Source organism: Drechmeria coniospora, chromosome 03 (assembly GCF_001625195.1).
Source record: "Drechmeria coniospora strain ARSEF 6962 chromosome 03, whole genome shotgun sequence".
Taxonomy (NCBI): Eukaryota; Fungi; Ascomycota; class Sordariomycetes; order Hypocreales; family Ophiocordycipitaceae; genus Drechmeria; species Drechmeria coniospora.
This window is the reverse complement of record NC_054391.1, coordinates 5,733,117-5,748,945: the sequence shown is the minus strand read 5'-3', so window position 1 is coordinate 5,748,945 and position 15,829 is coordinate 5,733,117. Positions and strand designations below refer to the sequence as shown.

General features: G+C 56.7%; 7 protein-coding genes across 7 annotated transcripts; 3 read left to right on the top strand and 4 right to left on the bottom strand.

The window, feature by feature from the left end:
* Positions 1–68: 68 nt before the first annotated feature.
* Positions 69–401, top strand: DCS_07289 (uncharacterized protein; the record flags this gene model as incomplete). Its single annotated transcript, XM_040804574.1, has 1 exon — positions 69–401. The coding sequence occupies one exon, from the start codon at positions 69–71 to the stop codon at positions 399–401; it is 333 nt and encodes a 110-aa protein (XP_040654678.1).
* A 3,405-nt stretch (positions 402–3,806) lies between these two features.
* On the bottom strand, positions 3,807–6,466 carry DCS_07288 (vesicle fusion factor NSFI; the record flags this gene model as incomplete). Its single annotated transcript, XM_040804573.1, has 3 exons — positions 3,807–4,142; positions 4,198–6,067; positions 6,138–6,466. 3 exons carry the CDS (start codon positions 6,464–6,466, stop codon positions 3,807–3,809), a joined length of 2,535 nt encoding a protein of 844 aa, XP_040654677.1.
* Positions 6,467–7,314: 848 nt separating this feature from the next.
* On the top strand, positions 7,315–8,438 carry DCS_07287 (homocitrate synthase; the record flags this gene model as incomplete). The annotated part of the gene is made up of 2 exons (XM_040804572.1): positions 7,315–7,322; positions 7,394–8,438. 2 exons carry the CDS (start codon positions 7,315–7,317, stop codon positions 8,436–8,438), a joined length of 1,053 nt encoding a protein of 350 aa, XP_040654676.1.
* Positions 8,439–8,554: 116 nt separating this feature from the next.
* On the bottom strand, positions 8,555–9,169 carry DCS_07286 (uncharacterized protein; the record flags this gene model as incomplete). The annotated part of the gene is made up of 1 exon (XM_040804571.1): positions 8,555–9,169. The coding sequence occupies one exon, from the start codon at positions 9,167–9,169 to the stop codon at positions 8,555–8,557; it is 615 nt and encodes a 204-aa protein (XP_040654675.1).
* A 1,241-nt stretch (positions 9,170–10,410) lies between these two features.
* Positions 10,411–11,001, top strand: DCS_07285 (uncharacterized protein; the record flags this gene model as incomplete). Its single annotated transcript, XM_040804570.1, has 1 exon — positions 10,411–11,001. One exon carries the CDS (start codon positions 10,411–10,413, stop codon positions 10,999–11,001), a length of 591 nt encoding a protein of 196 aa, XP_040654674.1.
* A 1,147-nt stretch (positions 11,002–12,148) lies between these two features.
* DCS_07284 (putative domain KxDL) lies at positions 12,149–12,903 on the bottom strand (the record flags this gene model as incomplete). The annotated part of the gene is made up of 3 exons (XM_040804569.1): positions 12,149–12,230; positions 12,366–12,518; positions 12,578–12,903. The coding sequence occupies 3 exons, from the start codon at positions 12,901–12,903 to the stop codon at positions 12,149–12,151; spliced, it is 561 nt and encodes a 186-aa protein (XP_040654673.1).
* Positions 12,904–14,411: 1,508 nt separating this feature from the next.
* On the bottom strand, positions 14,412–15,195 carry DCS_07283 (uncharacterized protein; the record flags this gene model as incomplete). Its single annotated transcript, XM_040804568.1, has 2 exons — positions 14,412–14,889; positions 15,176–15,195. 2 exons carry the CDS (start codon positions 15,193–15,195, stop codon positions 14,412–14,414), a joined length of 498 nt encoding a protein of 165 aa, XP_040654672.1.
* Positions 15,196–15,829: the final 634 nt, after the last annotated feature.

The window sequence follows — 15,829 nt, the reverse complement described above, 5'->3', positions numbered from 1 at the left end:
ATGAATGGGGCGCGAGTGAACAGCATCCACGGCTACCTTGTGTTTGGTGCGCCGGGCCGGAGCTCACGATGCTCGACGCTGTGGAGGCTGGCTGCGAACGAGACGAGGTGTCAGCAGAGAGGAATCAAGATGCATGGCAGGAAATCGATTCCGCAGGCCTCAGCACCGGCAGCCTTCTCACGACGGAGACCTTGGTCGGCCAGGACGGCTGGTTGGCATGGAACTGGGACGGTGAGAGAGTGACGGGAGGGAGGTCGGAGGGACGTACGCATACTCTGCAGCGCCATGCACGCGGGTTCGCCAGCTATCGGGGAGACGACATGGAGAGGTATCGCCACGGTTGGGTTGCCGGCGAAGAGAGGCAGAGGCTCACCTCTTACCTCGAAGGCCGCGCGCGCTAGGAAGGGACTAGGAGGGAGGGCTGGCAGGCGGCAGATGTGGTTTTGGACGTCTCCGTCCAGTACAGTGTACTCCATACTAAGTACACTCCATACTACAATACAAGTAAGCAAGTACAGTACTCCGTACCGTACAGTACTTTGCCCGGTAGGTAGGTACTGGCAAGACGCTAGCGCCGCGAGCCCGTACCGTCGGTCAGAGTACCGAGCACAAGTTGCCGTCAGCCTTTGACGCGTACCTATGCGTACTAGGTACAAGCGTGCAGATGCGATGCTCCTCCAGCCCTGCCTACCAGGTACGACACACTGGTTGGACCCTCGATTGACCAGGTATAGGGGGCACCTTGCGGAGTACTGTACTGTACTTACTGTAAGTACTAAGTACTGGGTACTAGGTAGGTACTAGGTACAGTACCTGGTAGTACTGACCAGCATCTCACTGGTACTACATGTACATGTTTACTTGCTGTGCTTGCAATTATACTTGCAACTGCAACGTACTTGAGTAAGTACTGTACAATATGGCGGGTGTCGTCTACCAGTTCTCGAGAGGTGTCCGTCTGTACCTAGTACTCAAGTACAGAGTACTCTTGTAAGTACTCGGTACGTTTGTACTTGTTTGTTGCCAAGGTACGGACGGATACAGTACATCACATTATTCCTCCATTGCTGAGAGACATCTCCCACAAGTACTCGGTAGGGTAAAGGACCTTTGGCCTTTGCGCTCGCGTTACAACATGTGTCCGTAGACTACCAAGACAGGTGCACGCAACCTACAAGTGCTTGCACGCGTTGTCGCTGCACGAATGAAGCCAGGACGGCAGCACAAAGTACGGAGCACAAGTACTGATGTTACGTTGTGTACGGCGCACGGAGTACCCAGTACAATCGAGTTGCATGGGCACCGCCCAGCTGTTTGTTTAGCGCCCCGCTCTGGGCTCCTCCACCATCCAACCGGGCAGTCGGATGGCAGGACATCGGATCTTGGCGCGTCGGCGGCTCAGAGTCCGGGCGGTTGGGGGGCCAAGGTTTTTCGGCCCGTGCGAAGCCGCCACTCAGCAGGCCGAGCCCGATGAAGTGAATGAAAATAAATGGTAAAAATAAACGGCACTGGCTTGGCCGGCGATCAGCGGTTCCGTGAGCTGGCGCTCAACGTCAACCCGGCTTTTATGTACGGCTACGGGCGCACATATGATGCAGCACAAGCATGTACATTACTCTGTAGATATTTTCGCGTACAGAGTACATGCACGAGTACATGCAAGTTCTGCACTGTACATGTAGAGCGCTACACCTACCTAAGTACATGTACTGTACTTGCTTGCTGTAAGTAGTTGTACATGCAGAGTACATGTACGGAGTAATACAGCGAGTATTATCGTCACTCCGCACCCGCGGAACCGTGCAGCGCACGTACCCGGCACCGTATGGAATACCCAGGTAGGCTAGTGATTTCTCGTAACTACCCCGACTAGGAGTGCTAGCTACAAGGTCGTATGTCATGTGTTTGGTACAGTAAGTACTTGTACAGTGGGGTGGCAAAAATGTCGATTCAATTTGTACGAGTAGCACCACCAAAGCTGAATCGTCACTTTTGTCAAGTACAGACTGGTGATGCTGGTCACGTACCACGGGGCTGTTATGGCGCAAGTACGGAGTACATGCACTGTCCAGAGAGCAGATTTAAGTACTAGGTACCTAGTAGTTGTAATTAAGTACGCGCCTCGGTACTCCGTACACGTACAGTGCTTGTGCTGTAGAACTAGAATACTACTTTCAAGTCTACTTTAACCTCTCCAATTCCATGTATAGTACTCTGTACAAGTAATTACATGGGATACACCTATCGACCTAAGCACTCGTGCCGTGCTGTAATAATTAATACTCATACAAAGACAATCAACCCCAGGTCAATACGAGTCGGTGCCACCCTCGATTGCCCAACACGAGTACTACACCACTTACTTACATGTAGGAGTAAGTACTACAGTAAGTACAGTATCAGTATGTACTTACGTGTGCAGCTCGAGTACCTTGTACCGTACACGGCCAATTCCCTGGTAGCGCGAACCACACCTAGGTCAGTACTAACTTGCTTCGCACGACGAGATAAGGACTGCCCAGGCGTGTGCTGGTTCGCTATTCTGGCCTGCAAGGTGCGAGTGCAGTTCTCCGTACCTGTGCTGTACTTTGTCCATGTCCACCCACCCAGGACTAGAGTACCACATGTTCACCGTGTGCCCCCGACTCAATGTTGTTGCTTTTGCCCCATCATCCCGCCCACCACTCACATGGTTGCGTCACAGCAGACTACGTTTGGTCACAAAAGTTTTCTCACGCGTTGCGCTCGCGTGCATGTTGATCGGCCACGTAGTAAGACTTGTATGGACATGGAGTGCATGTATTGCTTTGCACTCTGTACGGAACACACCTACGTGCGAGTGTTGATGCCTGGTGGCATTCTGCCATTTAGGAAGCAAGTATTATTGCTAGGTACTCCGTACTTTAGAACAGATCACCCAAGTGCGATACCAGTTAATGTGCGGAGGGCATGTACACTTACTTGCTTGTACTTACACGCAAGTACCTACCTAGTACAGTAGGTACAAGTACGGTACAGAGGACCCCGTTCTCACTTACTGTACTTGCAACTACAGTAATACACAGTACTGCAGTCAAGTACAAGTACGGAGTAGCTGTACAGAAGTTGCAGCAAGCAAGTACTTACACACATGTACTCTGAGTGTGGGGTACATCAGGGTCCATGGAGTGCCCGCCCCTCCCCTCCCTCCCCCCTCCCCCTCCCCCAAGAAAGGGGCGAAGCTCCAAGGGAAGAGGCTCCAAGAATAATACATATGCAAGTACAGTTCAAGCAAGTACAAGCAAATTCAAGCAAATTCAAGCAAATACGGAGTACTTGTACTGACACTTATCAAGTAATTACTGTGCGTACAGTACTTGCACTAAGAATTCGGAGCAGAGGAGAGGGAAAGAGGCAGGCTGCCACGCTTGCCTTCCATTGGAGCATCGGACTGGTTTGCCAGCCGATGGCGAGTGTCTCTCGTGATGGGTTCCTCCGCCGTCTACTTACAGAGTACCTGCAACTGGACTTTGCCATCTCATCCGTCATCCGACTCAACGACATCGTGCCTACGGCCACGATTCCTAGTCGGCTCCGCAATTACCAGCACTTTGTCCAAACCTGCCGCCTCACGGCTCCCAGTCTCCCGTTGGGCCGTTGCTGACTCGCCCCCTTGGGCCCTTTGGGCCCTTTTGCAGAGATAAGACGTCGTTGAACCTCGGTCGGGAATGGGGGGCAGGATAGGTCTTCAGACTCGCAAACGAGTCGCCCGACCAGTACATGGTTTCCCTCCAACATGCCGACGGCAAGCCGATATGCAAATCTATTCAACCCTGCATCTCCTGCATATTGTCCAGCAACAGATCCACAAACGTGTCGGAAAACTCCTGTTCCGACTCCCCAGCCTTGGCTTCAAAAATACAATCCATCACAGTCTTGACGCCCACCCCGACCGTCTCGGTTCCCGTGCGCTGTTGAATCATGTTGATTATGTCATGAATTATTCCCTGGTCGATGGAAATCGACTCCTGGATTACCATGCCGAGCTCCCTGAGGTTCGACACGGCAGGCACCGCCACCTTCTTCGCAAAGTCCATGTCGATTTCGAGCATTTTGAACATCGAGACCTTGGACGTCGTGACAAAAATCAACAGCCGGTGACCCTGTGCGCGTGTCCGTTAGCGAGGCCCATGCTCAGCATGCCATCTGGGGACGTACCTTGGGCGGCTTCGAAACGATGAGCGTCGTCAGCGCCTCGAGCATCGTTGCCGAGAACCGCGGCCCCAGAGAATTCCAGCCAATCAAGCGCTCAAAGTCGTCGAGGATGAGGATGCTGGCCGGCGACTTGTACGCGTCCGCAAACGCCCTGTGCACGTAGTCCTTTTTCGCAAAGTCATCCCGGAAACCGACCAGGTCGGCCGGCGTCACGAGCTTGACGAATGGGAAGCCTGACTGCATGGCAATGTGAGCGGCCAGGGCCGTCTTTCCCGCCGCTTTCGGTCCGTGGAAGAGAACGGAGGTGTTGAACTTGTTCGGGTCCTCCTTGATCATGCGAACGACGCGCATCATCTCCTTGATGGTCGCGTCGACGTGGCCGCCGTAAGGCATGATGCCCAGCCGAACGGCATCCTTCAGCTCGGCCTCGGAGACGCCGTAGGCAGGTCGAACCTCGTCCAGGGCATTCATGAAATCGTTGCGGTTGACCTTCATGCTGGCGACATCCTGCTTGACCGCCGCGAGCTGCCCAACCTCGGTATGGCGAGAAAAGGCAAACGAGGCGGCCGCCTTGACGACGCCGTTGATCTCGGCACCCGAGTAGTTCTTGGTCAAGCCGGCCAGCTCCTCGACGTCGACGTCGACGTCGAGGAGCTTGTTGGTGCGCATCTTGGCCGTGTGGATGTTGAAAATCTCCAATCGTCCCGCCTCGTCCGGTAGGGAGATTTCGAGATGCACCTCGAGGCGGCCGGGTCGCATTAGCGCATCGTCAATCATGTCCTTGCGGTTCGTCATGCCGATGAGCAGGATGTTGTTCAGCTGATCGACGCCGTCGAGCTTGGAGAGCAGCTGGTTCACGACGCTGTCGCCGACGCCGGTGCCGCCGCCGGCTCCGGACCCGCGCTGCTTGCAGACGGCGTCGAGCTCGTCGAAGATGATGATGTGAAGGCTGCTCTCGTCCCCCTTTTCCTTGTACTCCTTCTCGGCGTCGGCAAAGAGCTTTCGGATGTTCTCCTCCGACTGGCCGACGTACTTGTTGAGCACCTCGGGACCGTTGATGACCTTGGGCGGTCGGGCGTTGAGCATCTTGCCAATCTGCCTCGCGATCAGCGTCTTTCCCGTCCCCGGAGGTCCGTAGAGCAACATCCCCTTGACGTGGGGTATGCCCATCTTGGCGACGAGGCCGGGTGGGAAGACGCGGGAGGCAAAGGCTCGTCGGAAGATGGTGGAAAACTCGTTGCCGAGTCCGCCGATGCCCATGTCCTCGAACTTGAAGTCGGGCGCCAGGATGGCGTTCGAGTTGGGCTTCGACATGGAAGGCTTCAGGTTGAAGTCGCCCTTGCCGTCCCGGTGGAAGAGCACGCGCGTCTGGTTCGTCAGGACGCCTCGCGCGTGCGCCTCCCTGTACACCTGCTTGTTGGAGTCGTCGGCGGCCATGGCGAGGTCGACCAAGCCCACCGTCTTGACGATGATGAGGAGCGGCACGTTCCGGACGTCCATCAGTATCCTCTGGCCCGGCGCGAGGATTTGATTCTGGTACGTGTCGACGAACATCTTGGAGAGCTCATCCTCGTCGTACGGCACCTCCGTCTTCTTGTTCGGCGAGGCGAATCCGATCTCCAGGTCTAGGGATCCGAGATAGGCCTTGCCCCCTTGCGAGAAGGGGTCGTAGGTCTCTCCGGTGAACTGGTCTCGCATGGTGATGCCGCACCAGGTTCGCTGAGGGTCCGACATGCTGATGCATCCCCGGGGGAAGCCCGGCACCGGCATGGCCGTGACGGCATATTCCCCGACGGGCTGGCCACCGCGGAGGAGGAGGTAGAGCTCGGATCCGTCTCGGCTAGGGGGGAAGTCTTCGGGAGCGACGGCGCATCTGGCAGGAGGCATGCGGTCAGCGGACTCTTCTCGCCGGAGAAGCAGGCGCAAGACTGTACAGCACTCACAAGTTGCCGTAAATCAGCCTCGACTGGAGCGACTTGTCCGTCAGCTTCTCGACTCTCAGGGACACCTCTCTGCCTCTACTCTTTTCCTTCTCGTTGCCCCGAGGCATGCGGGGGTCCATGTATGCTGGTGGAGAGTCGTAGTTTTGGCCCCCATGTCCCTGCTGGCTCCCGACGGGGACTCGGGGAATGCTTCCAGGCGGAGCATTGCCAGGCGGATAATTGCCAGGCGGATAATTGCCAGGCGGATAGTTGCTAGGCGGATAATTGCCAGGCGGATAATTGCCAGGCGGCATCCGGCCTCCGCCGCCACCGTAAGGAGCTCTCGACATGGCGGCTGCTGTCGTGGGACGAGGTTCCGGAAAGTCCGGAGGGTAAGGAAAGCAAGAGCCGGGATGTGTCAAGGTTCCGCAGAAGGGCCTTGAGAGTTTGCAGATATACAGGTGTTGTTGATTGGAGGCTGCAGGTTGATGACGAAGGTAGGTTGGATGCTCAAAGGCGGTGCGTTGTCCAGTAGGCACAGTCCAGGTAGGGTTGGTAAGTAAGTAAGTAGGTATTCGAGAGATGTAGTTGTACTTTGGTGAACGACTTGTCCACCAGCGGAGTGTTACGCAAGTGTACGCCTAATACACCTACGGAGTACTTACTGCACCTACTTACTTGGGTGTACGGAGTAAGTACTGTACAAGTAATTACAAGTATTTTTACTGCACAGCACAAGTACTCCGTACTAAGTACGTAGTGGTCGGGTGCGGACTGCCGAAAGATGAAACCTGCCAGGTTTGGGTTTAGCGCAGTGGGGCTTCCTTGTCACAATCCGTTGTGCGGGCATACGCTTACGGCGTACGTCAGAGCTCTTCATTCACTTCTGCAGCACTCCGTCTGCCAGGGTACATCCAATTAGGTGCATGCTTACGCCTGGGTGTTTGTACCTTTGCAGCACAGTTCGAAGGCAGTTAGCTGACTGGTTTTGGTTCCGCACACGGTTTACACACTAATATCATGTAATACTGTTGCTCCCAAGTCCATACTTTCGAGCACCAGGGCACAACCTGCCACTCCCTGCTTTTATTCCGTGTGTCATTCGAGCATTCTCACAAGATCCAGTAGGACGGGCCAACCCTGCGGCCCTCGTTGCTCTCGTTAACCCGGGCGGCAACGTCAGCTGCCGAGTCGCAGCATGCCTCTGTAAGCTCCCGCTCTCCTCCCCGTCCCCTCGCCACCCGGCCACCTCGGCATCCACTTACGAACCATGACAGGCACCTGCTCGGCAAGAAATCATGGCACGTATACAACGCCGATAATGTGGCACGCGTTCGCCGCGACGAGGCCGCGGCCAAGGCAGCCGAAGAGGCGGAAGAACAGCGGATGCAAGAGATTGATGGGCAGCGACGGCTAGCCATCCTACGGGGAGAGGCACCACCCCCACTTGACGACGAGCCAGAGAAGGAGTCTCCCAAGATCCCATCCTCGACGGGAAGGGCTCGTGGCGATGGCAAGGGCGGCACCCGACGGGCAAGGAAGCGACACGGCGAGGACGATACCGACTTTGAGCTGCGGCTGGCGAGGGAGAGGAACGAAGTGGGTCACGTCGCACGCGAGGCAGCAAACAAATCGTTGGGTTCGGTATCCATCGTCGATGACGCAGGTCACATTGATCTGCTGGGCGACGAGCGACGCAGAGCCCAGGGCGGGAAAAACCAAGAGGCCGAGGAGGAGTCCCGAAAGAAGCAGCGGGAGTACGAGGACCAGTACCGAATGCGGCTCTCCAGCGCAGGCGGCAAGGATGGCGTCAACCAGAAACCATGGTACTCGCACACCGACCTAGCTGCGGTGGAGGCTCCGTCGAAGAACGCCTTCGGGAACGAGGATCCACGTCGCAAGGAGCGCGACGCGATGCGGTTGGCGACGAACGATCCTCTGCTCATGATGAAGCAAGGTTCCACCCGTGTGCGGGAGCTGAAGCGGGAGCGCCGGGATGCGGAGCTGGAGCGTCAAAAGGAGCTCAAGCAGCTGCGCAGGGAGAATCGGCGTCGAGATGAGGAGAGACGACGTCAAGGCAGAAGCCGCAGGCATCGTTCTCGTTCGCCCTCTCCTGTGACAAGACGATTACATCGGCAAAGGTCTCGTTCGCGCTCACCTGTGAGGCGATCGCATCGAGAGAGCGAGAGGTCGCACGAGCGTCGCGATGATGAGGAACAAAGGCACGGCGACAGAAGCAGACGAAGAGATGAGGATTCGCGCCGGCGCCGGCGCAGCTCTCCAGGTGACGGGGAGCGCCGGGCACATGGGCATGACGGATGATGGAACGAGTACAGTAGATACCCCCTTTGCGCATTCAAGCACTTGCAGCAGCGGCCGCTCTCAAGACCCGTTTCCGCCCGTCGCGCCCGATGCCGTGCTGCGCCGATGCGGAGGCATCACCTTGCTGGCTTCTCCGTCCAAGGCAGCTTAATCTCCACCGGCCGCATGTGCGTCGCCACCATGGCAGCTACATGGGCTGCGTCCATGTTCTCCAACGCCCGGTACACTCTGGCGTACGTGGCCTCGCTGAGACCCTCCCGGCGATCGCAGTAGATGTCGAGGCCCTCCTTGGTGAAGATGGTGGGCGCAAACCAGGTCACGGCCCAGCGCTCCGTCTGGCCGTCGGCCGTCGTCTCCTCGCCCCAGCCGAGCAGCTCCCAATGGCTGGTGACGAAGAAGAGCCAGGATTTACCGCGCCAGTCCCACGCCTGGCCGCGGCCAGCCTCGGCCTGCATGTCGACGCCCTCGACCGTCTTGCACACGCCCGTCTCGCTGCTGGGCTCATACTCGACTCGATCGTCGATGCGCTGACGGCCGTCGGACCGGGGGGGCAACGGCTTGTAGCTGATGCGCACGTTTCGCGCGGACCGCCACATCGAGAGCGTCGAGTGCGTGACGGTCCAGGTGCGGGCGAGCCACTCGAGAGACGGTGCCGACGTCGATGCGACCGTCGGCCCTCCAGATGCGTACTTGGACGGCAGTTGGAGGGCGATGGGATCTGCATCCGCCATGGCGTCCTAGACGGGACACCAGGAGGGGGGTTGCGAGGCGGACGGCGGCCGTACGAGAGATGTATTTCCGGGCGCGAAGGAGGGACAGATGGAACGATGAATCATGGTTTGGATACGTTACATACGGGTAGGAGTTGGGAGTATGCATGCCCAGGTGGGAGTATGCATGCCCAGGATTCTGGTATGTGCAGGTGAAGGAGGGATGTCCGGTTCGTTGGCATAGAGTCGTCAATTCATCAAGTACACCTACAGTATAAGTGCACATGCACGGACGGAGTACATGTGGTTCAGTACAAAATTAAGTGAAGCTACAAGTACAAGTACTGCACTCCCGTACGTCCTGTGCTGTGCATCCCGACAAGGAGGTACGGAGCACTGTACGAGTATAATTAGTACCGGCTAATCGCCATCAATAAGTACAACTAACTACTACGGATAGGTACTGCACAGTACGAAGCACTGTATGAGTATAATTAGTACCGGCTAATCGCCATCAATACAACTAAATACTACGGATAGGTACTGTACAGTACGGAGCACTGTACGAGCATTATTAGTACCAGCTCATCGCCATCAATACAACTAATTACTACGGATAGGCACTATCCAGTTCGGAGCACTGTACGAGTATAACTTACTAGCTCATCGCCATCAATACAACCAACTACTTACCATGTATAGGTACTGTACAGTACGGAGCCCTGTACGAGTATAATTTACCAGCTCATCGCCATCAATACAACCAGTTACTACGGATAGGTACTGCACAGTACGGAGTACAGAGTACGGAGTATGTTGCACCAAACCAGCCACAAAAAATGGGCGCCACAGTCAATGTGGACTTGGCAGGTGCTACTCCGTATACGCGACAGAGTACTTGCACACCCATCATCCATGTTGGGTTAGCTAAGCCTTTTGCACTGTGAGAATCGGTAAAATATATGTACCTTCGTGCTGCTACGTACAACTACTGGAAGAGTCTCTGTCCCATCACAGCCTGAGGCTTCCACGACATCATCATGAGATAGCGACGTCCGTCATATCGTCAACCCGCTCACCCGCTCACTCCCGCAAAGGTGGCCTGCGGAACGCTCGTTCAGCTCCATAACCAAGTGTGCCGGACTCTACCGAACCCACTCGACGGCCCCGTCACGCCGCTACTACTCCAGCCTTCTTGACGGCAATTTGATCCTCCGCCTACCCTCATCTACACCTCCCCTCGACGGCCACCCGTGGATAGGATGGATCCAGCCGCCGACGACGACGCCATGGCCCAGATGCTGGGCTTCTCGACCTTTGGCGCCCAAGACCATCTACAAAAGAAGCGCAGGTACAACCCTCTCGCCGACGCTGCTACGGACGCGGCGCCGCTGCATGGGACCCGACAGCACCCAAATTCTGCTCCTCTGAGCGCTGCGAATCGATTGGAAGTAAATGTCAACGAGATTCCCCTCGGCGACCCGAGCCACGTCGGCGATGCCGGCAGTGATGCTCCCTCCTCGACCCGGGAGGCCGACTCCTCGAGCAAAGCCGCTCGCCCTGCCGGTTTGCCTGAGCGTCCGGCCCCAGGAACTGGCTTCGTCGGATCCCCTCCCAGCCCATCGGGAGATCAGGGCCAGCTACAGCACCACCATCGCCACAATCACCGCCACAACCATCGCCAGCGCCATCACCACGACGATGCGTCCGGCGAGCACTGGTACGAAGGCTACTACGACCCATCGTCAAACGAAAATCCCTGGGAGCGCCTCGAGAAGGCGAGAGGTGTGCACCCCAGAGGCACCTGGCTCCCTGCGCAAAGACAGCCGGCATCGGCTGTCGCCGCGACATGAGTGGACGTTTCGGTTGTACGCTTGTCCATGCACCCTGCAGCCCCGTGCTGGAAATGCCATCCGTCTTGGATCCCAAGGGCCAACAAAGTGCAAGCGAAGCGCAGTCGACATGGATGGGGCCTCACGTGATGGCAACGCCCGACGTGCTCCTCTTGCCCATCCGCCTTCATGCATCGGCACCTCGACCACGAAAGGCCCGCGTCTGTGCTGGTCGGTATCACATGATTTGGCACGCCTCACGTTTGGATGCATGAAACACGACGTTTCCCCTTATTACGCCCACGACGAGACGAGGATCCCACCTCTTGGTGGCTTTCTGGCCCACGTACGATTGCGCATATGGATGGGTCACCCTATGCAAGTGGCAAGCAAGACGTCTCGACAGGCATCCTATCGAATGCTGCCACAAAGCTGCACAAGTACAGAATCGAGTAGCACCTGGGCCTTTCCCGTCAACCCCATGCCAAAAGAAGCCATGTGTCGTTCCGAGTAGGGCGAAACACGCCCAGACGAAAACCAGTCCCGCTCCTCTCACCACCTCGTTCGGCGAGTGCACTCGTATGGACCCATTCTGGTAGGCAGAGGACGGCTCGCGCCGCATCTCAACCGGACATGGTCCCCTGCAGCCTAGGCACCGGCGCAAATATAGCCCCTTGAACCAGTCCTGTCCCCCTGCACCCGCAGACGCAATGAAGGAGGCGCATTCATGCTTCTCCGGGTCATCCCAAGCTATCCAATCATCAGTCGTCTTCTCGTGAAATACCCGCACCGATACCAGCAGCTACGGCATTGCCCCTGGATCGATCGGCCGCTTGATTCCTGCCGGCCAGCCGGAGGAGCCGACAATGCGGCTGCCGATCTCGATCCGCTGCAATGCGACATTGGCGCCCCGGGCTCAACGTCATCCGGTCCAAGTACATTTTTGTATGCATACGCCGACGGCGTTGCGCGCTTTGCGTTGTGAATAGGAAAGAAATAAAAATGTTGCCCAAAATGGGTTTGAGGAAGAGGGAATGCCTCGTGCAACGCCGATATCGACACACCTCTTTTTGGCCGTTTTCAAAATACACCAATTTACCGTTGAAATAAATGGAAAATCATGGACACGACGGCAAGCACCGTGGCTGTCGACGATGTTGAGCAAACTTCAATACTCGGGCGATGGGTATCGCGCACGAGCTTTGGCGTACTCCTTCGGGTACTTGCGAGCGGCTTTCGATTGGAGCGCTCTGCAAGAGATGGACAGTCAGCTCGGCCTGTGCGATCGACAGCATCTCCATGGCGTCCAAGCATCACCGGAGTGGGCCAGCCTGGGGCAGCCTTGGTGGTGGAAGTTGCATCTGCGGGAGGAGACTCGGACTCACGAAACTTTCTTCTGCGTCCATTCCAAATCTCCGCGCACCTCTCGAGCATCGCGCATTCCCTCCTGGAAGCGCTCACGGGTTTTTGCGAGACGAGCCTGGGCCTGTTTCTGCAACTCGACAAGCTCGCGATGCTTGGCGTTGAGCTTGCCTGAACTGCAAAGTCGCGCTCGTTAGCCGAGAATCATTTCTCGACAAAAAAGGGTGCGGCTCACGTTTGTGCTTGGACTGCGATGCTACGATCCAACGGAATCGGGTCGAACGAGTTGGCGATTCGGTCCTGCATGTACTCTTGAAAATCAAGGCCGCTCGCCGAACGAGTGCTGTCATAGTCGGTTCCGGAGTGGCCGACGCAGCTGGCCGACGTGACCGAGTATCCGCTGCACGTGTAGGAGGGCGGCGCCCCGGATCCCGAGCTCACCGAGTCCTCGCATTCGGGGGGGGAGATGGAGTATTGGCTGTAGGCAGGGTACTGATTCGGTTTGGAGGGTACAGCCATGGGCATGGTGTAGTAGGACACGGCCGAGTACGGGCCAGACATTGTATCGACCGGATCAGGACAAGCAGAGAAACGACGGCGGTGGATTTTGTGAAGGGTTGATGAAAGGATCGTCTCCAGTATATCGAGGAGGTATCTTGCAAGGACCGGCGATGATGCGACAGCAGACGTGAACGGTACAGGAGAAGGGCAAGGTACAGGGTGGTGTGATGTTGGTGACGAGTCCCAGCATCGGTTTGGAGTGCTCGGGTACCCTAAGCAGAGGCTCTGGATGAGAAGAAAAGGAAAGAGAAGGAGGAGGAAGGCATCAGACTGAAGAGGGTGACGAGGCGAGCTTTTTATACTGCTCCCAGCACGCCCCCCCCTGTCGATATGCTTATATCTAGGGATTACATATGCCTTCTCCATTCGCCGAGGCCATTGTCGACGACCCCGCTTCAGACAATGACGGCGAACGAGGATGTGATGACGACGTCGTCGTGGGCAGCGGACGAGACCATCATGGCGGCCTGCAGGTGTGGGCCGACAAGAGTCCGACCGGGGCGGCGGCGGTGGAGCGATGGAGGCTAGTCTAGTTGGGAAAGCAACTTCCAAGTTGATATCTGGTTTGGTATGATGTAGCGTTGAGCCAACCTCATGAACCTCGAGGCAGAAAAGAATCCACGGTCCATCGCACGGCTAAAGGACGAAAGGGGGGGAGGGGTAGCGGACATCAGGCAACGTGGGACCCTCGCATTGTCAACCAGTCAGCGTCGCCACTGAATACAAGACAACATAACGAGAGGTCTTTGGGGGTGTGGGCGAGCACCGTTGGCCGCGAGAAAGATGAAGCCAATCGCCTGACTCTGCCTGAACGTGCCGAGAAATGTCCAAGAAAAAAAGGTCGAGGCGTGGGGGTGGGCGTGTGTGGGTGGATTTGGAGGACGGTTGATTTGATGGACGAGAGCTGTCGACCGACATGTAAGTACAGTAATGAATTCTGCGGGGGCCGGGAGCTCAGTCAAGTCGTAGCTGGAACTCATGAGCGCTGGTCGTAAGGTCCAAGTGTTGGCTTGGACTCATGGTGGGCGGCATGGGAACCTAAGGCGACGGTGGTGGTGCCCTGGGCGGCACTAAGCCCTTGGAACCAGTCCGTGACAGGTCAACACCCTCGAGGCGAAAAGGCGGAGAGACAGACGGACGGGCGCTCTTGGCCGGTCGGCCTTTTGGGGATATCGGGGGCCGACAGACTGATGGCATGCCACGGGGTGGGACAGAAGTGGCCAAAGCCAGCAGGTATTCCTGTTTCCTCTTGCACGGCTCCAGCCACTGCAACGTGAAGGCGGTAGTTCGCCTACAGGTCAACGGCTCGCATCGCTGGCGGTAGCACCTACGTAGCACCGACGTAGGGTAACGAGCACGAATCGATGGGTTGGTTGATCTGTAGAGACGACAACGACCGTTCTGGTTCCGCTTCGAATGCTTCCATCGGAAAAGTAAGTACAGGGATGGGACAGCTGTGCTTGCACGCTTGCGGAGCGGTGGAGCGGAGGGTGCGGTAGATGGGGGGGTTAGCAGAGGGGGGAGCCGAGAGGGGGGGGTGGTCTGTCTGGCATGCCACATGGCTGCTGGGTGCGTGGGCTGCCACGCCCACAGGCGGTGCCCAGACGCTGGTTTGACGTGCCAACATGCGGCTGCTGCCCGTCCGGTCGCGCGAGGAAGGGCAGACGACGCAAACGAGGATTCGATGGAGTTCGATGGTATGGGATGGCGAGAAAGGGAACCGGAGCGTGATGCGTGGGTGAGTGGGTGAGTGGTGAGTGGACGAGGGCGTCCCTGCGTAGTAAGACGTGCTTTTCTTCGTCATCGTCGGGCAGGCGTGCAGCGGACAGGGGCGGTCGGGCAGTTCCGCGGCAGCGCGCGAGATGCGGGTCGTGGTAACGATGGAGGTTGATGGTGGTCATGGCGAGGCGTGCTTTGTGACTGGTGATGCGACGTCTTGGTGATGCGTTGTCCAGGTGTTGCAGGCCAGAGTGCACAGTATCACGACTACGCCGTACAGTAGGTATTAAATGGAATAGATAATACTGTAATAATACTGTACTGTACACGTCCGTACCGGTACGCGAATATACGAGGCAGGCCAGAATGAGACGAGCGTTTCGCTATGGATGATACTGCTCGTTGGGTACCCATCGATGAGGTACCGTACATGTATGTACAAATACACCTACACTTGTAATTTCTTGTACGTGTACGGGAAGGAACGAGGCATCACCTACTTACCTGCCCACAAGCGATTTGTCCATGTAGCCAACACGCATCGTAGACGTACCGGCCTGTGTGGGCGAGCATTGTGATATCGCATTCTGGTACTCGGTACCTGGCACTGTAACAGTATTACAGCGTGTATGGAGTACAGAGTACACTTACACCGATAGCCATACGCAGGTTGACGACCTCATGCCGCCATTTACCCAACACGACAATATTGCCCAACACACGCATCCAACACACGCATCCAACATATGCCCTTCACCCGACAGAGGAAGGTCGATATCCTCGACCGCGAGATGGATGGTCTCGACCAACAAACGACCATCACGTAAGCGCCTGGGTGTACCGAATGTACCATGGAGGCACGCGAGGGTATTGCTGCCCCGTTCGCATCGTCGCCACAGATTTCCGACGGAACCAAACGTTCGGGAGCGAGGCAGAAGAATCGCCCGGCAATGCAGCCGTACGGTACCGCAGTTCGGCTTCGATCCCGGCGAACTACGTTTTGCTTGACCATTGTCCTTTTGACGATGCTGGATCGACAGGTCCCCGAACCCGCTACCGGGTAAGTCCTCTGCTACAAGCGAGTCGGCAGATATTATTTCTCACCTACATCTGTCGTGCCGCTACCTGCAATGCTCGTCTAGGGGCACGTGTCTACGATGTCATGAAGGTGAAATGTAAAAGGCCAATTTGTGCACTCGCACTCGTG